At 36.8% G+C, this 21,497-nt stretch overlaps 1 protein-coding gene across 4 annotated transcripts in view; it reads right to left on the minus strand.

Moving 5' to 3' along the window:
• Positions 1-618: 618 nt before the first annotated feature.
• RICTOR (RPTOR independent companion of MTOR complex 2) overlaps positions 619-21,497 on the minus strand; it is a 62,962-nt gene continuing 42,083 nt past the window's right edge. For 2 of the 4 annotated variants that reach the window (XM_039347944.1, XM_039347942.1), the window contains 18 exons: positions 21,120-21,319; positions 20,326-20,452; positions 19,204-19,368; positions 18,987-19,063; positions 18,819-18,897; positions 17,192-17,301; positions 16,996-17,083; positions 16,383-16,475; positions 14,479-14,585; positions 11,219-11,448; positions 9,116-10,142; positions 6,947-7,127; positions 6,496-6,580; positions 5,419-5,652; positions 4,822-4,980; positions 4,022-4,145; positions 2,244-2,382; positions 619-2,142 (listed from right to left, as the gene is read on the minus strand). In XM_039347944.1, coding sequence (XP_039203878.1) covers positions 2,068-2,142; positions 2,244-2,382; positions 4,022-4,145; positions 4,822-4,980; positions 5,419-5,652; positions 6,496-6,580; positions 6,947-7,127; positions 9,116-10,142; positions 11,219-11,448; positions 14,479-14,585; positions 16,383-16,475; positions 16,996-17,083; positions 17,192-17,301; positions 18,819-18,897; positions 18,987-19,063; positions 19,204-19,368; positions 20,326-20,452; positions 21,120-21,319 — 3,300 coding nt within the window. In that variant the 3' untranslated portion in view covers positions 619-2,067. Of the gene's footprint in view, positions 2,143-2,243; positions 2,383-4,021; positions 4,146-4,821; positions 4,981-5,418; positions 5,653-6,495; positions 6,581-6,946; positions 7,128-9,115; positions 10,143-11,218; positions 11,449-14,478; positions 14,586-16,382; positions 16,476-16,995; positions 17,084-17,191; positions 17,302-18,818; positions 18,898-18,986; positions 19,064-19,203; positions 19,369-20,325; positions 20,453-21,119; positions 21,323-21,497 lie in introns of all 4 variants that reach the window. The other 2 variants (XM_039347943.1, XM_039347941.1) reach the window with 1 other exon arrangement.

The raw sequence follows: 21,497 nt of genomic DNA on the forward strand, positions 1-21,497 counted from the left end.
GGAGAACAAAATCATATTTTGATATGACAATGTACTGAACCTAGACATTGATAGCTTTCATAACAAATGCAAATGTACATACGCCTCTAAGAACAAATTCATTCATTCATGTATGTATGTATGTATGTATGTATGTATGTATGTATGTAGGTCTTTGGTTATTCGGGTTTTCTCCCGTGTAAAATTGGAAGTGTCTTGACGACGTTTCGACGAAGTCCCATTCGTCATCTTCAGGCTGGTGTTTTCAGCTTCATTATTCCAGCTATCATTATTCCAAACTGCTTCTCTCAGCGGGACTGACCAGTTGAGATACTCCATTCCTCTCGCTGTCCACTACTGCGAGATTTTGATTTGTCTTTGCATACAGAATCAGCATGTTTCAAGGTACGTTTGGCTGGAGGACATATGATAGTCACATATCTTCTCCAGCCAAACGTACCTTGAAACTCGCTGGACAGCGAGAGGAATGGAGTGTCTCAACTGGTCAGTCCCGCTGAGAGAATCAGTTTGGAATAATGATAGCTGGAATAATGAAGCTGAAAACACCAGCCTGAATATGACGAATGGGACTTCGTCGAAACGTCGCCAAGACACTTCCAATTTTACACGGGAGAAAACCCGAATAACCAAAGACCTACATGAAAACATCAGAAAACACACACACACACACATGTACACACACACACACACAATATATATATATATATATACACACACATATATACACACACACACGTTAATTGGGCTCAGTTAAAAATGTATGTAAAACTGAGCTAATTTCATCTTAACAAGCAAATTTTTGCATACTTTTAAGGGGAGATAAACTTTGATGGACATATTCCATCAGTCTACCTGAATTATTTCCATATACAAGAAATGACCAAATAACCCTATAGGTTTTGTAAACAAAACAATTATACATTTGTATGTACAGTAAAAGTCATTTGATTCTAAGAGACATTTCAATTTGGAAATAAATTCAATTTGTTTCAACCTCATACTTGCATAAATTTGATGTGGGGGAGAATGGAATTACATATAATCATTTTTACAATTTGTGCTAATTTTATCAAAAAGACCTCTGAATTATAGCAATATAGCACTTCAACGCTGTATGTTTAAGGCTTTTCACTACAATTATTGGTATTATCTTGCCAGTAATCTTTCATCTGTATGATTGAAGCAAATTATTAGGAGTAAATTTAAAGCCATGGAATGTGAAATTATTATTTTGCATTTTTCTTGATAAAAAGCAGCAATAAGTATTAATTTTACTTGATTTACCTGACATAAATTATTGTTTTTGAAGATTTACATTTAGACATATCAATTACTGGATGAACATTAATGTAGAACACCCCCATTACAATACATGCATTACATGGAGGTAAATCTGATTCCAAGCAAATTGTTGTTTTTTTTCTAAACTCAAAACTGTAGTGAAATTCATTAATTGGTTCAGTTTAACATAATTACATGAAACTGCAACAAAACTGGACAGACTGCTAATATTACAACAATAAAATAACTTAAGGTTACTCCCAAAGCTACTGAAGATTCTCTGAGAGCAGAAATTGTCCAAGTAGTGTTCACAAAAATTAAGAAATATATCAAGGAAATCTCCTAATTAATCCCCTGATGTCATGGTTATAGCATGCTCCATTAAGATACCGTATCTCTCAAATCCAGGGTAAACAAACAAGGCATCAACTCTGTCCAAAACGGAAGTCAAAAGTCAACCATGTAAACCAGGTCCCGTGTAATTTGTCCTCTATTTTTGTGACATTGCATTTAAAAATAAGTGAAATGAAAACCTATATAAGTGTCTGGTGCTTCATTCTTCTTGCATATCTTGTTACTTTCGTTGTTTTAACAATTCTCCTCAGGGCTCAGATGGCTTTGGAAGCAAGTTCCATCGAAGAAAAATTCTACAACTGAGCATCCAATTTCATGTACCAGAATTCCTGGAACAATTCAGAAGATGATACTTCTCTGTTGCCCAGTCAATTAGGTGTTATTGAATACTACTAGTAACTTCACATTTATCACATCATGGAAAACAAGAGGTCAAGATTCAGTTGATGGGCTATCTGTTTGTTGATTTGCCAGTGAGACTAAAATAGCTTCTGCTTCTTCATGCATCTAAAAGAAAATAGCATGTGCAGAGTTTTCAAAGCAACTTATATGGAGCACCAATTCAGTGCCAACTTTTCCCAGAGTTCATTAGATTTTATTCTACTCACCTGTAAAAACTGTACATCTTGAAAGAGTTCTTGAATGAACCGTCTAGATGGCAATCGAAAAGTGCAGTGAGCTAGCAAGTAGGATACTTCAGAGTAAAGGCATATATCATCAAATGCTTGGGGAAACTTCTCTTTAATTCTGGACCATAAAGAACAAGGAAGCATATTTTTAAAATGTTCCATTGAAGTAGTATGAAGTTTTAGAATATAACTTGAGACATGGATCTGATATTCAGGCAAATCATGAAAAATAAGCATTTGAAATAAAATACAAAAAAATACACAAGACAAATAAGTTAGGTGCCTTAACTAAAGCTTAAGGAACCTAATCTAAGTACAGATAGTCCTCGATTTACGACCACAATTGAGCCCCAAATTGCTAAGTGAGATATTTGTTAATGAGTTGTATGATTCTCTTAACCCTCTTAAAAGTCCATTTTATGACCTTTTGCCATAGGTGTTAAGTAAATCACTGCAATTATTAAGTGACTAACATAATTGCTAAGTGAATCGGAGTTCCCCATTGATTTTGCTTCCCAGAAGGTTGCAAAAAGTGATTACATGACCCAGGGACAATTGTAACCATCATAAATATGAGTTAGCTGCCAAGCCTTTTAATTTTGATCATGTGACCATGGGGATGCTGCAATGGTCCTACACTGAAAAAGCGGTCACCAGTCACTTTTTTCAGTGCTGTTGTAACTTCAAACAATCACTAAATGACCTGTTGTAAGTTGAGGATTACCTATATAAGGTGTTCTTGACATATTGATGGTTCAAATTAATGACAGCCTTAGAAAGGATGCGTTATGATCTGTGAAATACTTCCAATTGTTGTTACCCTCTCCGTCCTCCACAGTCATGATCACAATCTGGTGCCTGGTAACCTGTTTTCACTTAGACTAGTTGCCAAGACCCTCATGTTCATGGGATTTCTATTTGCAATGGAGAAGCTGGTAGGGAAAGGTGAAAGCTGCTGCCGCCTGTTGATAGGACTCCCTCTTGTCTCTGAGGGCTGGATGAAAAAGCTGCCTGCCAAAGGATTTCAGCTCTATGCACCGAAGGGAGCTGAAAACTTTCAGCAGGCTGCAGTAATGAAGCTGAAAACTTCAGAATTATATTGCCATTCCTGCAGCCTGTTGAAGGATTTTAGCATCCCTCTGTGTCTAGGCTGAAATCCTTTGGCAGGCTGCAGGAATGGACATGAAAATTTCCGGTTTCTAAACTGATGCCTTAACCACTTCACCATCTCAAGTAGATGAAAAAAAAAAGCCTGGAATTTAGCAGGTTCGTGTTTTTCAAGTCTTATATGATGAAACTTTAACACAGATTTCAACTACTGTAGTTTGACTGAGAAATTAATGTCATTATTAATACCTACTTATTCTGAAATAAGTTTTACTGGATCAGCAATAGGTTTTACTGGAAATGATGTAGGGAAAATGAAGAAATAATGTGCCATCACTTCATCAATTTCCCCAAAAAGAAATCTCTCCCAGTTGCCAACTCATCCAAATTTGACTATGACTTTGGACTAGCAAGTGAAAAAAAGTAGAAAAATGGGTATAATCTTCAGCAGTTCTTTGGTGTCAACTTAGTCCTTTCAATTGTATCATTTCTAACATATTATTGTGAGTTCTATTTTGAGATACAACTTAAGAAGTGCCAGAAGTACACCTGACTGATTTGTGTGCAATAAGAACAATTCCATTCCCAATTCAAAGATAAAAGGAATACTACTTGTAAAAGCTAAAAACAATGGGAAAAGTTTTACTTACGTCAAGAGACCGGTTTCATGACCTTTAGTTCCTACCGAGCTACTCAAGTTGATTACTAATCGCAAAACTTCCTTTCTCAGTAGTATGCGGCATACTGGAGTATCATCTGGGATTGATTTCATGCCTTGAGAAAAAGAAATTTAACAGTATGTTAAACTGAAACAGTATTTGTACTGACTGAAATATCACTGGATAACATTGACAAAGTCTGCTATATATTTTAAAGATGCAGGCCAATAGGCATAAAAGCAATTGTCAAGTACAAATGTTACTTCTTCTGGTTCAAGTGGACATACTTACTCATAAAGGGACCATGGGAAAACAAGTAGTAGAATGATCTAAATCTCAATCAAAAGCCCAAACCATATATAGCTCTTCCCAAACGGGAATGAACTATTGTGGAGGTGGCTATTGGATTAGTAAAAGACCTCACCTTTCCCATGTGCTTCATGTTCCCCTCCTCACCATCTTTTAATGATATTTATTATTGTTATTTATTATTTTATTATTTTAATGTATACTAGTTTTAATGATTGTAAGCTGCCCAGAGTCGCCTCTGTCAAGATGGGTGGCACGTAATTTTAATAAATCAACAAATAAATATTGGGGAAAGATAAAAGCAGAAATTTGTGCAAAAAGTGGGAAAATTAGTAATGTCTGGATGGTCTCAGACAGTACATACATCATACTGATTATTCCTGTGTTAAGAAGCAGGGTGCAAAGCTGATATTGCTGATGAAAGCATCCAACATCCAAGCAACAAGAAGCATCAGAAGCAACCTTTATGAAAAATAACTCACCTATGATGAGATCAGTACTCTTGGTACTACTAGCTGATCCATGGGATACAGCATCACTACATCCTGAAATTCCAGAAAACTTTGAGGAATGTGAAACCACATCCAAATGATTATGCATAGCCTTTCCACACCAGTCTGAATAAGGAATGTCTGAAAATTCTGATAAAGTTTGATATAAGATAGATGGAATAATTTACATAGAAAAAAACCAGCACGATATACATAATTTACATAAAAAGAAAAAAAACTCAGTATGATACAGAACTGAATAACTTAGAAACAATCCAACCAAATATGAACTTCCTATTCCGATAACAATGCACTAATAAAGAAAAAATATTGTGATGATGAATTTATGAGGCAGGCACTACGAACCTCAAAAGAACAATAGCAGTGGGAAAGGTAGTTTCCACAGGATTTGCCACCTGAGAAGTTAAACATTCAACCAAGAGTTCTAGCTTTCAAGATTATGAAATAAATTTTGGATTTCTGTCTGAAATAGCATCAGAAAACAGAAACAGAATGGTCAAAGCTTCCAGCCTTCTAATTATTGCAGATCAGATTCAAGTTGTCTGATGCAGACTTGATGGCACTAACCTGTGTGACTATATGCAGAGTTCAGTTTGTTATTATGCTGGCAATCTAGGATGTATGTACAAACACAATAGAGACAATTATCTTCAGTGTGTTCTTGGAGTCCAGTGTCTTCCATGTTTTCTAGGAACTGGGAGGCATCTGAACGGCTTGTGTTCATAATCTCCGTAAGACTTATTTGCTGACGAAGCATCTGGAAGGGACTCTTTACAAACTCAGCAGACTCACAAGGCAAACCTGGAAGCATTTGGTTAAGCAACAGAAAATAGAACATAATGAAGCAATACAATAGCACCGTCTGCAATTAATTGCCCAGCATTGCTTCAAAATGATATAGGTGGCAAATAAATTTAATAAATAAATAAAATAATTCCTATAATGCTTTTATAGCATATAAAATAATAAACCCACATCTGAATAAATTTCAGTTGTTAAGGGAACTTTGCTGTAGCCACACTGTAATAAACGTCTGTTTCCCTATGTTATGCCCATCACTACAAAAATGTTGTCAATATTTCATTTATCAAGTGATTCCAGAGAACATTTTGGGCAATCCAGTCCTCTATTGGGGCATATTCTGCTAATACAGAAATAAGCAAATTATTTTCCCAAGGGGCCACATGAGAATTGGACTGTTGTGGTGGGCCCCACTACCCCCGTGGCCCCTGCTGCCTGCCACCAATGCTGCACCACTGCTGCTACCCGACTGCAACTGTGGGTCAGATTAGGATCACCTGAGGGCCAGATGAAATGCCCAGGTCTGTGCTAGTATAACATAATCCTGACTTTATGAGATATGCAAAATTATGACACTGTGAAGTAATGTCCTACCATTGATTACCTCCCTATGTCTTATTTTTTTATCTGTATGAAGGTAATTCCCTTTGAATATAAGCCACAATGTGCTTTGAATACACTCTCAGAAGAATCCCAAAATCTGTGGTATGAAACATGACTGTCGTATTTCAAATCACAGGGCTTAGAAATCAGCAGTCGGGTATAAACATTTCCTTCCTAAAGAAGGAGGTGTACAGCTTAGCAAAAGTGGCAGGCGACCATGTAATCCAAAAGAAAGCATACCTGCAGCATCCTGGGCAAAGACTCGAGTGCCCCGATCATCAAATGAAAGTATTGTTTTCTTCTGGAAATATGGGGTTTCTTTTACCTGAAATATTTTAAGGCAAAAAATTATGCAGATCAAGTTTTAAAAACAGTCTATTTCTGGAAATACTGGGTAGCTCCAGTGTGAAGTATTTAACCAGGGGTCTTCATATGACTTGTGGACTTCAACTCCCAGAATTCCTCAGCCAGGCCCGCTGGCTGAGGAATTCTGGGAGTTGAATCCACAAGTCATAAAAGGGCCAAGTTTGAAGAATCCTGTATTTAACATTCAACAATATTTCTCTAAGTGTAGTAAACTGCACTAGGCTCTCTACATATTGCTAGGGGTAAAATTGTTTCATGCAGAATAGCAACACGGTGCTTAATATGACTAATTCACTCACTTAAGATAAAAATATTGTCCACATACCTGAAATATTTCATTGATGTCAACCGGGAGAGCAAGTCCAATGTAATCGTCTGAGCTACCATAAGTAGCATTAGACACCATGGAACGAACAGAAGAAGAACGCTGCAATGTATTTTGGTTTATAGGGCTTAATAAATCTTCTTTATCTAAGGATGATGCATAGCTCAAAGCTCTCATGAATCTGTTAACAAACAGAAGGAGCATATTTAGCATAACAGCCCTGATTTTATTATGAGTACTATATTTTAAAATACCATGGATAATTTTAGTTCAAGTACCAGTTTGGTTTAGTGGTTAAGGCATCAGTCTAGAAACAGAAGACTGTGAGTTGTAATCCTGCCTTAGGTATAAAACCTAAGAATGACCCTGTCATTCTCTCCCAGCTCTAGGAAGAAGAAAATAGCAATCCACTTCTGAAAATCTTGCCAAGATAACTGTAGGGACTAGTCCAGGCAGTCACCAGGATTTGAAGGATCACCCCAAAAGTACAAATCAATATGCTACTTAATATTTATCTGGTCCTGATTAAATAAAATAGAATTTCTGATGCTTCCTGAATCTGAATGGTACCAAGCTACCATTGGGGGTATCCAAAAGGAGGGAGGGCGTTCAAATAAAAAAAGATGGATGGTAATAGCAGCACAAACTAAGCCACATCCTTTTGTATGTGAACTGACACCACACATATGAACAGAGGAAGAACCTTTAATAGCATTGCTGCAACCATCTTGTTCTCTCTCTCTCTCTCTCTCTCTCTCTCTCTCTCTCTCTCACACACACACACACACACACACACACACACACTTTACTGTAAACATAGCAAAGAATATTTTTGCCATGGCAACACGCCCCTGTAGCCAGTATGGATCAGCTCCAAATTTCCTAATTCATTCTTCATTCATTTGGAATTATGGGCTACTAACACCTCTAAAAAACAAGATGATCAGAGAACAGCTAAATGTAAAGTTATATGAAAATTATTAACTTACTTTAATATGAATGAGCAAAGCCATTCAGATTAGAGCAATTTCAGATCCTTTTTAACAATACATCTGATTTTTCCAGAAATGTTCAGGAAATAGATACCAACAGTACCTTCAAGGACTTCATACTGGTAGATAATTGGTTTAATTGCAGGCAAGAAAAGCAGCATACACATACATGAGATTTACAGAAACCAAGCCCTAGATCAGTGGTTCTCAACCTTTTTAATGCTGCGACCCCCCAACCGGCTGTAAGTCGAGGACTACTCAACCGGTCGTAAGTCGAGGACTAAACCGGTCATAAGTCAAGGACTACCCAACCGGTCATAAGTTGAGGACTTTCCCTGCCCGGGAGCGTCAGGCATGCATGGTGCCGCCCCCTGCGTGGCTGAGGCATTGCTGGCAAGTGGCAGAGATGGAGCAGGCCGACCACCGGCTGGGCCACCAGCTGGCCCAGCCCAAGGGAGGTAAGGCACCCGCCGGGCCCCACGCGCGCCGCAACCCTCCCTGCGCCTGCCGACCTCCCACCCCTGGCCCTCTTTTAGTTACATTTTTAGTAGTTGCTCAGCAGGGAGGGGTGGAAGCTTTCAGACAGCTCGCCTTCGCTGCAGACAACTTGCAGCACCGTTTGCAGAATGGGACTTTTGGCAGGCTCAGCAGGGCAGAGATAGCCTGGACAATTTCTATTGGCTTTTGAAAGCCAACAGAATTAGACTCTATTCAAGAGAGTCTATTCTATTGGCTTTCAAAAGCCAATAGAATAAAAGGGAGTAGCACAGCTAAGGAAAAGGGGGAAAAAAATGGCGGACTGCGTTGTTTGGCGACCCCCGTGAAATGGTCGTTCGACCCCAAATAGGATCGCGACCCACAGGTTGAGAACCGCTGCCCTAGATGTTTAAATCTAGCCTTTTTACCTTTTTAAAGCCAATGGATTTTTGACTGTTTTTTTCATAGCTTTAAAACTGGAATCCACCTGTCCATCATTACAGTTCTATCTGGTTTAGGCAGTGTAATTCTCCCTTTACTTCTTGACCCCTTACAGCTGTTTTAGCAGAGGTAAAAGTAAGATACGTAAAAGTCTTCTTGAAATGCACCGGGACAATAAAGAGATCGGTATTTCTTTAAAAAATAATTTCCCTCCCATGATAACTCAATTTTAATGAAGAAAAACAGAAGACATACTCACCGGTTGGGTGTTAGTCGAGAGTCTAGACTACCAGATTTCATTGTGATTGTGTCTGTGAAGAGTACGTCCTTTGCTGGAGAAGCTAGGGCTTCAGAATGTGACAGAGAGGGATGCATCCTCTGTTGCTGTAAGCGTTTCAGTGTTGCATATCCAAATGCATCTCGAGAACTGGTGTAACTAAAATTATAATCAGCCAGGCTTTTTATAGTGGCGAGGGAAGGCGCTTTTAGTGACTGTGCTCTCCGAGGAAGCGTGTGCGAAGACCCTGGCGGTACCAGGGAGACAGAATTTGACTTTGACAGAGGGAGGTGGTTAGACTGTGGGGTTGAACACTGAATTGTTTTAATGGTCTTGGTACTCACCACAGTACTTAAGCTCCCACAGTCAGTGTCTATGTTGGTAGAATCCACTCCCATAGTCTCCCGGGAAGGGCTCGAGCTCATTGAACTTATGCCACTTGTGGTCGTGTCTGTATTGAAACTCAAACTACGACTTTTGAAATGAGTCTGTGTGGAAACTTCTATTAGTCTCTCTCGGCTGGAGTTTTCCCGATGATTTTCATGGCCAAGACTTTTGGGAAGCTTAAGGTCATTTTCACCAAGACTTGGAGTACTCTCTGCATCTTCGTTATGCTTGCTCCCAACAAATGAAGTCTCTAGTTTCAGAGTGTGAATCTTAGGAACTTTGAACACTGGGGTAAAGTCATCTCCCCGAGTAAAATCCATGTTGCTGCAAGGTTCTGTTACTGTCCGGTTTCGCCTTAAGCCCATCTTGTTCTCCAAGGAAGACAGCTTGCCTCCTTTGGGATCACTGCTGCTCCTCAGCTTTTTATTGGGCAGGGTAAGAGAATTCAAAATGCGATTCCTGACAAGTCTGCGGGAGGAGAAAAAGGGAAAGGGATTGCGGTCCTTATCCTTCACAGGCCCAGTATGGTCATAGAGATTCTGTTCTGCATCTTCGGAGATATTTAAGAAAAATGTACTAGTGGAGGTGCTCCCAATCCGGTCATCTTCCAGGATAAACATGCCTGAAATGAAAACAAATGTTCTTTTTTTTTTTTTTTGATCCACAAAGGTTTGGGTAATTAAGGCTAGTTCGGCAAAGAAGCTGAACATTATATGAAAGCAACAAGTATAGGGTGACTACTTACATATTCTAAAAGTCAAAAGAGTGTAAGAATCTACTGGAACTGAAAGGAAATCTTTACCAATATTATTTTACAATTAGGCCTATAGCCTCCAATTTAGTGATAAAATACCTGGATCTCATCTCAGCATGTTAATCATGACAACTATTTATGCAATTGTTTCACTAGTTTAAATTTTTACATAAGTGTTCTTATTTAAACATGCATTTGAGATTTAAATTTTCATGTACTTCTGACATTGATGATACAATTAAGAAATAAAAAAAATTCAAACATCAATTATGCTTGAAGTGAATCCCAGCATAGATTAAAAGTATCATTGGCTCCTGTATTATGGTCCCAATCTGGACCTGCCACACATTTGCAATTTATTTCTTAAAAAGCAAGCAACTGCTAGTTATATGAATGGTTTCTAAACTAATATTGATCTCAAGATCTTGAAAAAATAAATCATCCTTTCCAAAAATGAGTTCACAGTGGTATTTACTTAGGTCTTTCTGGCTAAGAAACCACGGATAATTACTATCAAAACAAGCAAACAAAATTCACCAGCAAATACATCTCACAAAAATGAAGTTTGCCCACCTCTTTGCTAATTAATGACTGGATTAATACATTACTAACATTAACTTATTAACATTAATTAAATTATTGAAATTAACATTATTTACCTTAACATAATTTGGAATTATGTTCCTTGTCCACAATAAACAAAAATTATTAATTAAGTTTAAAGCAGTTTGTTGTTGGCTTACCATATGATTCTAAGCTACATCTGCTCAACAAGAGGAAAGCAAAAACAAAAACAAAAACGTATGAGGTAGCATGATCTAATCTATAGTGCACATTATGAAGTACATGCAAAGAAAAAGCTGACCCTCGTAGTCTACATGTTTTTCAAAAAAAAAAAAAAAAGGAAGACATTTGTTAGCTACTAGTGCTGTCAAATAGCTTACTTGATGGTGCAGATTCACTTTCACTGTTATGTCTTGAACTGGTAGATTCAGAATTCAAGCTAAGTGTGCTGGGAATAGAAGAGAGTTCATTGCAGAGTTGCTCCACATCGTCGGGGACAACTGGCCAAGGTTGCCTTCGACTGTGTCTTACTGCATCCCAATTGTGATGCTTCAGAATATCACAGCCTTGCTTTGTTTTGGCTATTAGGCCAAGCACATAGACACAAGTCCTGCATTTAGAAAATAAAAGTCAAATGAAAATATATTAAAAAGTGGGAATGCAATATAGTTAACTATAGAAAAATGCTTTTTCTGTTCCTTTTGGCTTTGCTGTCCTAGGTCTGCCTAGGGATCTTGAAAATAATCAATATGACCCCACAGAAGACACTCCAAATATTACAACCATACTCAGGTTTTTAATGAAACAAAAATACAGAACTACTAAATATATGGGGAATAATATCAACAGTTTTAATTAATGCATTTCCTTTTTTTCCTTGCCAAATTACACCTGAATGAATAACGGTTTTAACTATTTACTGTTAAATAGTTAAACTATTTACTGTTTTATTGCTTGGTTTCTAGGCTTCAGTTATATATCTCCTATATTATTATGGAGATTTTAGATAGAATAGATGGTAAACAAGAAACAGTAACACACCAAGAAAGATCAGGAAGATTTAAAGCGCATAGGGATTACCACAAGAGGTTTACAAAATATTTCATTTTAAAAAGATTCAAGGGCCAAACTTTACACAATGCTCTAAGCATGAAATGGTTTGCTTTAAGTATCTGGACACATTTAGAACTTGAAACAGAGCAACTTGCTTAAGCTCTAACACCTTCCAAATTGCTTAAAGCAACTTGGCCCTTTTATGACTTGTGGACTTCAACTCCCAGAATTCCTCAGCCAGGCACTCATCAGCAGTTGGAGGGGAAAAATGGCTGGAATAGAAGAGCACAGAGTGGATGGAGCTGTGGAGTTAAGGGTAATGAGAGTGGCTGCAACTGGGATAGCTGCTCTTTGCTACGGTAAGAGCCAGGCCTACTTCATCAACAGCAGGGGGAAGAACAGAGAAAAAAAAAATGGCATTGGTTGTGCAATTGGTGCATTCCTGTTTGACCATTCAGTGGCTTTCAATATCATCAATCATGGAATCCTTCTGAGTGGTTCTAGGAATTGTGGGTGGATGACACTGTATTGTGCTGTTTCTCCTTTTTTCCAGGGTCAATAACAGTTGTTGATAACTGGGAGGGAAGAGGCCCTGCCATAGCCCCTACTGTGCATTGACCCCCAGTGCACAATAATTGCAACTGAAAGCCGAGATTGCAGTCATTGAGCAAAGTGGTCACATGGGCATCTTACTGAACAGCAGCCTTACTCAACAATCAAGATTCCGGTCCCAATTGTGGTAGTAAGTCAAGAACTACCTGTATATTCCTGTCTGTAAAGGAGTTAAATCTGATGGGACCAGGAGACAAGCCTTTTCTGCCATGCCATCCTGTTGAACATTATCTCCCCTAAGGTGAGGTGTTTGCGAACATGAGAATAAGCATGCTAGTTAGTAGAGCTAGCGTGGAAATGTTGCAAACAAATTATGCCAAACCAACTGTATCTCCTTCTTTGACAGGATTACTAACTTCCTAGAATAATGGAATGTTGTAAATATAGTATACCTAGACTTTTTAACAAAGTCTTCAACAAAATGCTTCATGATATTTATGGTATTAATATTTTAATATTCATGATATTAAGAAAAAAGCTAGAGCAGGGGTCACCAACCCCTGGTCTGTGAACCAGCATCGGTCTGCAGCATGACAGAAATTTGGTCGCACATACAAGCAAAGCCCCATTCATGGGATGCAAGTAGCATGCAACACAATGCCCCCGCTGGTCTGCGGGAAAGACTCTCTCCATGGAACCAGTCCCTGGACTCTCAACTGACTGAATGAACTCAAACACCACTCTTTAATAATTTTACTTCAGCTGGAAGAGGTAGCTAAATACTTCAAGATAAAAGAAAGACAATTCAAAAAGGGCTAGGCCCGTGGTGATGAACCTATGGCACGCATACCACAGGTGGCACGCAGAGCCCTGTCTGTGGGCACGTGTGCCGTCGCCACAGTCCTAGGCCTTCAGCTCAGTTTTATAAAACCTTTTCGCTTTAGGCCTCCGCCGTGTGCAAAAAAAGAAAAGGTTCAATCAATCAATTTCAACTTCTCACGGGAAAAAAGAAGATCTTGCAAAGTTGGAATTGATGGATTGAACTTTTTAGTCCCACCCTCTGCCGTTATCACTGCAGCCACACACACGCAATGAGCCATACCCAACCGGCACCCAACGATACATAAGTGGGTTTTGGGTTGCAGTTTAAGCACTCAGTCTCTAAAAGGTTTGCCATCACTGGGCTAGGCAATTTAAGAAATGGGCTGAAATGATTAAGATGGAATTGAATGGAGAGGACTCTAAAAGTTTTGCATGAAGGAGGCGGAAAAATGTAACATACAAGATGGGAGGTGGGGGGAATGGCAGAACGGTAGTAGTACATGCAAAAGCTACCAGCCAGCACTATGCAGTTGCAAAAAAGTCAAATTATGTCCTAGGGTGTATTTAACAGAAACACAGAGTCCAGATGGCAGAAAGCAATTGTTCTGTTCTATTTTACCTCAATTAAATTTCATGTGAAATACTCTATCCAGTTCTGAACACTATCTTTCAAAAAGGATAGTGACAAATTGGAGCAAGATCAAAGGAATGCCACCAAAATGGTAAAAGGTCTAGAAACCACCCTGTGAGGACTAGTTAAAGGAAATGATTATATTTAGCCTACTAAGCCTCTTCCAAGGAAAGATATTAATCTCAAAACTGTCACACAGGAGAGGGAGTGGACTTATTCTCTATAGCTTCAGAGGGGAGGACCAGAATCCTGCAGATTAAATCTGCAAGGAAGCAAGTTCATGCTAGACATAAAAATAAAATAAAATCATGACTATACAAATTGTCAGCTGGGGAACAAAAAGTAGTAGTTCTCCATGGTGATGTTCTCAAGCCATAATAACATTTTAATTGAAATGTGAACAACTCTTTGCTAGAGGCCTTCCAACAGGCTGAATGGTCATATATCTGAGATGCTCTACTAGATCTTGCATTGAGACAAGGTCATTTTTATGTCATAAAAATCTAAATATATTGATGTCAGACAAAATAAACTGTTCACAGATGTTTTACAATGCATTTCCAGTTTTCAAATTCTACTTACCCTCTAATGCATAGGACCTCACAATGCTGGGCAAGTGCTATTATATCAGGTATCACATTTTCTTCCTGAAGCAAATTCAATCCCCAGTTTGAAGATCCAATATTTCCCTTAAATATAAATAAATGTCAATAATTAGAAAATCAAGGAATGTTTGAGAAAAGATAGTGATTTATAATTTTAAAGCAGATTTTGCATAACTGCTACACTGTTTCTACTTACACAAGTATCCACTTGAGCCGCCAAAGGATATTCTTTTAAAAATATTGGCACCACTCTATTATAGTCTAATTTTCAACTTCACAAGGAATATGCTTTTTAAAATCTACTTCATTTTATTACTCTCACCAATAGAAAATTATAGTTAATATGATTAATATTACAGACTTGAAAATTTCCTTCTTCTACTAAAGGAGTCTTCCTTTGTAGGAGTATTGGGAACCATTGGATTCAACCCATGTACAAAACCCAACATTTAATTTTGACATCAACAAGTTTCTTTCTTGGATTAACAACCCAAAGTCAAGTGCATAAAAGCATAAATTTGATAACTAACAGTGTGACTTATTAACCAAGAAAAAATGGTATTTCTCATGATGACACAAAATAATTTTGGAGCCAACTGCAGCACATTTTTCTTTTATTTTCAGGAAATGTTTGCAATGCTATTCTAATGTTTTCTTTGCGATTCTGGTAAGTTAAACCAGAAAGTTTGGTTTGAAAGCTGAAGAAACCTTTTATTTTTCTCACCGGAAACAAGCAGGATACAGGGCTACTAATGTTAAATGGCTTGGGCCAAATTTTGACAATCTTTATTTATTGGTTTAATAGACACAGATCAATGTAATCTCTGAGCTTGTGTAGAAAAACCATAAAGGCTGCAGTTATCATTGCCAGACATAATTTAAAATTAATTCTTCTCCCAAATTATTTGCTTTTATTGTTTATCATTTGCATGCTTTCCTTCAAAACCTCTTACAGCAGGGGTGTCAACCTGCCAGCCCACGGGTCGGATGCATCATAGCAAAACTGCGCCCACCCCATTGCCAGCAATGGAGAAAAAGTCACAATAAGTCATGACATGTCATGTGATGTTGTGCGTTTGACATCCCTGTCTTAGAGGAACATAAAAAGCAGTCTCCTTAATGACTGTTTTAAAGTCCTAAATCCATAGTGGCGAACCTATAGCACGTAGAGCCCTCTCTGTGGGTACGCACACTGTCACAACAGTCCTAGGCCTTCACCTGGGTTTTATAAAACCTTTTCACTTTAGGCCTCTGCCTCCGTGTGCAAAAAAAAAAAAAAAAGATTCAATCAATCAATTTCAACTTCTTGCAGGAAAAAAAAGATCTCGCAAAATTGGAATTGATCGATTGAACTTTTTAGTCCCACTCAGTCTGCCGTTCCCACCGCAGCCACAACCACCCAATGGGCCACGCCCACCCAATGGGCCATGCCCACCTGGCCCTTGATGATACATAAATGGGTTTTGGGTTGCAGTTTGGGCACTCGGTCTCTAAAAGATTCACCATCACTGTCCTAAATCCTTCCAGCTCATCTTCCAAGCTAGAAATATAACACAGTTCTGCTGAAAATTAAATTTTCATTCAGAAAACATTTGCCTTCTTATAAGTTCACATGCCTGTCTAAATACAAATAGATTATATAAATACATTATTTATATATTCCATTCATAATTTATTTTAATTATTTAACATTTTATTATCAGCTGCTTTAAGCATCATTTGTAGTAAAAAAAAAACACAGAATACAAACAAAGCCTAAGATATTATTTTACTTCTCTATAGCAATCTACAAACATTTCGGAATAGAAACAAACTTGTGACCACCAACTGATACTTAGTTATAGAAATATATATTAAAATATGTAAATATTTTTAACTAACCAGTGCCCAAAGAGCAGCTTTTAGTTGCTTAATCCCCTCCCACTTTTCCAGCATGGGGGAACGGACAGTGTAACTCATGTCGGGAACGATACTCTAAACAGCAAAAAGAACAACCACAGTGCAATTTATTTATCAAGCGTTCCATTCTGTTTTCATATGACAGCAGCGCTAATAATAAAATACAAGTATTTATGCTTTTAATCACATTTCCACATCTTGTAGAGGCAAACAATGTCACTGCAATGGAGGCCATCTATTTCTGTAGACTAAAGAAATGGGGATTAAACTATCAAGTGTGAAGGAGCAATAAACTGAAGTATTTTTTTTTAGCCTTATAAATCAATTTTATGCAATCCTCAGAAGTTATTCCCATTAGTTAAAAGGAGAGAATGCATGCATGAATTCTGGCAATTGTTTAACTTTGTATGTGATTTTACAATTCCTGACTTGCTTATGGGGCCAATCTAGGTAAGCCAAGTCAAAGTGCCTTGTAGTGTGGATCATGCTATATACCTCTGAATCAGTAATAAGCAATTAAACGCTAAAGATAGTGAAAAGAGTATAACACTTTATTTAATAATTTATTTGAATCAATTACATTAAATTTCCTCACCTGAGCTTCCAACAAATGACAGCCTGTTTTGTGGTGTACTAGTTGGCCATAGAGGTGAACTGGCAAGTAGACATGAGGCCGCTGTAATCTGTGGGGAAGAAAAACAGTCTGTTTGCACTGAGTTAATTCTAATCATTTTAAAACCATATGCATACTTATAGGCATTGCTTTAACAAATGAGTCAAGGTGGTTTTACCTTTGGTTGCTCCGACGAACATAATTATCACCATCAACAGGTTTGCGGTACGTAGTAAGTGCTTCATTTAATTGTTCTTCTATCAAGTCGACATATTTTAAATTGTATTCCTAGGATATAATGGAATGCAGAGATCTTCAGAAAAACATTTTCTCTAGCAATAATTACATTTATAAACACACTACATGATGACCTAGTTAAAAAATGTTCCTTAATACCAGTATGATAAAATTCTTACTGGAAGTTGATTTTATAATCAAAATGCTTCAAAAACATGTCTCTATGAGAGACAACAAGATTGAGCAAGATCAATACAGTGCAATTCCCACTGGTTCAGGTTCACAATTTTACAAAGTAAGCCTATCCTATACAATTCTCCTGTTTGGTTATAAATTTATTTTTCTATAACAAATTGGAATAGTTGGCATCAATGATAATGCCTCCCCATTCATTCATTACACCAAGATGTTCATTGTGCAAAGTAGTCAAAGGATAAGCTCTTCTATTATTAAACTTTCCATAGGGCAATACTTCTACAGGTTATGTGGAACTGTTAGTTTAGTTTGAGCAAGCACTTCTACTGAAAGGGGCAGTTTTAGGTAGGACTAGTTTAATGTGGAGAATGTGGGTCAATACATCACTTTTTAAAATTGCTTTGTCTTTAAATCCCTAACTTTCCTTCTTCCATCCAAACAATATTACATATAATCTACCTCCAAACAATTTTAATACTATATTAATTTTCAACATGGGCTGGCAAATAATTCTGGTTTTTGTGGACCATTGAGAGGGTCTTGCTCCCTCAGGAATCCTAGGATCACACTTTAAGAAATACTGATCTAAGTAGATTATATCCTAAGAATGGTACTCCAAAAATACCATTTAAAAATCATTTTTTAATAAAAATTAAATACTAAGTATAATTAAAGCTATTTTTAAGAGTCTGCAAAATTTTCATACATGCATTATATACCTCTTAACTGTGCTCCAAGAAATGGCTCTTTAAAATTTTAATTTAAATATTGTTAATCCTACTAAACTATTAGTTTATTCAAACTAATTACCTAAGACGGACATTTAAATATAATTTTTCCAAATACCAGCACTTCTAACCACAAGAAGTCACATGAAAGGAGTTGAATAGGTACAGGTAGTAGTCCGTGTTTAACAGAACTAGGGCCAGAATTTCCTTCCTTAAAGGACGTGGTCTTTAGCTATGTATCAAGTTACCACACTTTTTAGTGACAGAATATTCAATAGTCCTAGACTAGACTAGACCTGCACTATTGTTAGGCAAGGATCTTACGTTTTTCCTGCCCTGCCCTGCTCAATTCTGTTTAAACTCTCCCCCACTCCCCGAATCTCCCCATCTCTGCTGTTTTTGCCACCCTACTGTTTTCTTCCTCGTACTGTCATCATAACTTCAAACAATCTCTGAATGAATGATTAAGTGGACACTACATGTATTTTAAAATTCTGAAATAAATGTATTGATAGTGTTCCTTGTGAGCATTTGTGTCCCTAATATTTGCTGGTAACAAAGTAGGCTCAGGTAAAGCCACAGTATAAGAGCTGACGTACATATAACACAGTTCCAAGGAATGATTCCGATTTGATAATTAAATACCTTCTGCCATTTCTCCATTTGTTTTGTTACATAGCCTCGTTCATTTAAATAGGAAAACCCTTTGGGGATTGACAAAAATCTGAAAAAACAAAACAAAACAAAACACTATTGTTTATAAAATATTTACATCGCCAATGTTTTCACCTGAGTAATACAATTAATGTTTACCTTAGCAGCAGAAGCATACCCTTGTCTCCTAGATGAGAAAGTGCTGGTTTCATTTGAATAAGGGCATGAAGATTAGCCTAAACAAAGAAGATAAGAGGGACAAAGTTAATATGACATAATAACAATATAATTATTAATATAATATCTAAGCAGGATTAATAAGGTTAAAATAAGGTTTATTTTTTCTTCAACTAAAGAACGAGGAAAAAAATCTCACCTTGTCTTCACATGCCTCATCAAGGATATCAAGTGCTTCAGAAGAAATGGCTTTATTTTTGTCATGAAGTTGTGTGACAAGTAACTCAATTCCCCAATTACTGAAGAACTCCACATTGGCCCTCAGAAGTACTCTGAGGTGTTTTGTAGCATATAACCTACAATTCTATGAAAGAAAAAATGAATTGGAAAACCAGAAAATGGAACATGATTAGAAATTGGGTTTACATATACAATATGTCATTGTACTGTTAATGTCAATTTCAAATCAAAACCAAGGTTGGAGTCTACTTGATCTATAGCTTCTGCCTTCCATAACATTTTCCCCAAATATATTTAATTGAAAGATTAAATTCAATATTCTCCTTAAATGGGGAGGGGAAGAGATAACATTAGTTTCAATATAACTTCAGTAAAAGACACAAGCTTTTTCTACCAACCTTCCAGTGTTTTTTTGGGAGGGAGGAACAGATTTAATTCAGAATCAGATTCCTTTGGGTTAAATATGACGTGTATAAGTGCTTGAGTATATATATGTACAGTGGTGATTAAAAATTTGTGAATCATTTTGAATTTTCAATATTTCTGCATAAGTGTGACCTAATTTAACTTGGACAGATGGATAAACGAAAGCAGAAATGGTAATTGACATTCAAGAATTCCTTGAGGAAATGTATAATCTGGTCACATATAATGCAACTTTATAAATTCATCTATTTTCCATGGCTCCATGTAAAGGTTTACTTTTGTTTAGCATGATTCAATTTTATTGTAACTGAATTTAATTAAAATTGGTTATATTTATATGATTGTATAACTATGTCTGCATTATATTTCATGGCCTAAACCAGTTGAGTAGCCATGAACCTGACAGATTTGCTAAAAGCAAATAAATAAATAGCTTATTTTTACAAGTTTATCTACAGTATTATGATGTATTTAGCTCTTACCATCTTTCAGGACACTCCTTCATAAGGGTATGAAGGGTGAAAGAAAATGGCTGACTCAGGTCACCCAGTTAGTTTCAAGTTTATGTCTGAGAAAGGATTCAAACATAGTTCATCATTTCAGCTTCTATACCATACCATGAAGACATGAATAAGATAATCTGCCTTTCACTTACATCGGTTGATGCCGTTAGGATTTTAGAAAGAATGACTCTTGCTAAACCATCTCTGCTATAGTCTAAACTAGAAACTGTCAGTTTGAGTAAGTGATCTTGATTCTTCAAGGAACACAGATTAAGGAGACTGGAAAGAAACAAAAAATGAATAGAATTCTAGTAAGATATGGATATATTCTTATAACTAAATCATAATCTAAAAAGATATGTGCCTAGTTAAGAAAAGCAGTGTGATATTTAAATTTCTTCTATTTTTCTGTTCTTCCATCAATGTCTCTGCCAGTGTTGAATTCTGAAGTTACTTGGGCCAAAGAATAATTTTGCCTAGGCTACTTTCCAACACAGTTTACGTATTTATTTATACTTCTATAGCTGCCCATCTCAATAAGTGACTTTGGGCAGTATACATCATAAAACATGTAAGAGTATTATTGTGGCATTTAAGCAATGCATATTGATTTTTTCCAACCATTTTTCCAAGAGAAATGACAAGTGCTTAGCTCTCATTACATTCTATAAATATGAAATGTTTACTTAGAAAGCATTAGGAATATATTTATCTTCTTCAACAGTCTTTAAATTGCTGGTAATTGGTGTTCAACATTTTTACAAATAAAATCTAAAATAACATTGCTTCTCCAAAAATAAAAACTTAATGTCAACTAGTCACAGCTAACTATAGTTTACCACACATTCAATTCTACAGAAATGATAACATACATTAAGATAATTTCTATGTTTAAGTTTCAGGAACTTCAACATTTGAAAAACTATTTTTGTAACTAAATACATACCACTGAAATACATTACACTTTTCAAGCATTTTCACTCCATGAGGATGACAGGAGAGGGTACCAAAAAATAAGAAGTAGTGCTGACTAAGAGTGTTAAGTAACCCATTGTTCTGGAGACTGTGTTCTGGTTTCATTCCAGAAGAAATGTTAAGCCAGTGCACAATATCTCTTACTAACTCTTCGAGGTAGCCATGCCCATCCTGCTTTAAAAGGAAAGAACAAAAACTTTATTCAGATTACTTTTAACAAATTTCCCTTGCTCAATTAATAAAAACCCACAATAATACATTTACAACTTTTCTTGGTATAAAGTAAACAACTGCTTAGTTTCCGAAAAAAGCAAAGCAAAAGGAAAATATTATAAAAATTCTGTAACAT

Source organism: Crotalus tigris, unplaced genomic scaffold (genome assembly GCF_016545835.1).
Source record: "Crotalus tigris isolate CLP2741 ecotype Arizona unplaced genomic scaffold, ASM1654583v1 scf7180000018103.2265978, whole genome shotgun sequence".
Classification (NCBI taxonomy): Eukaryota; Metazoa; Chordata; class Lepidosauria; order Squamata; family Viperidae; genus Crotalus; species Crotalus tigris.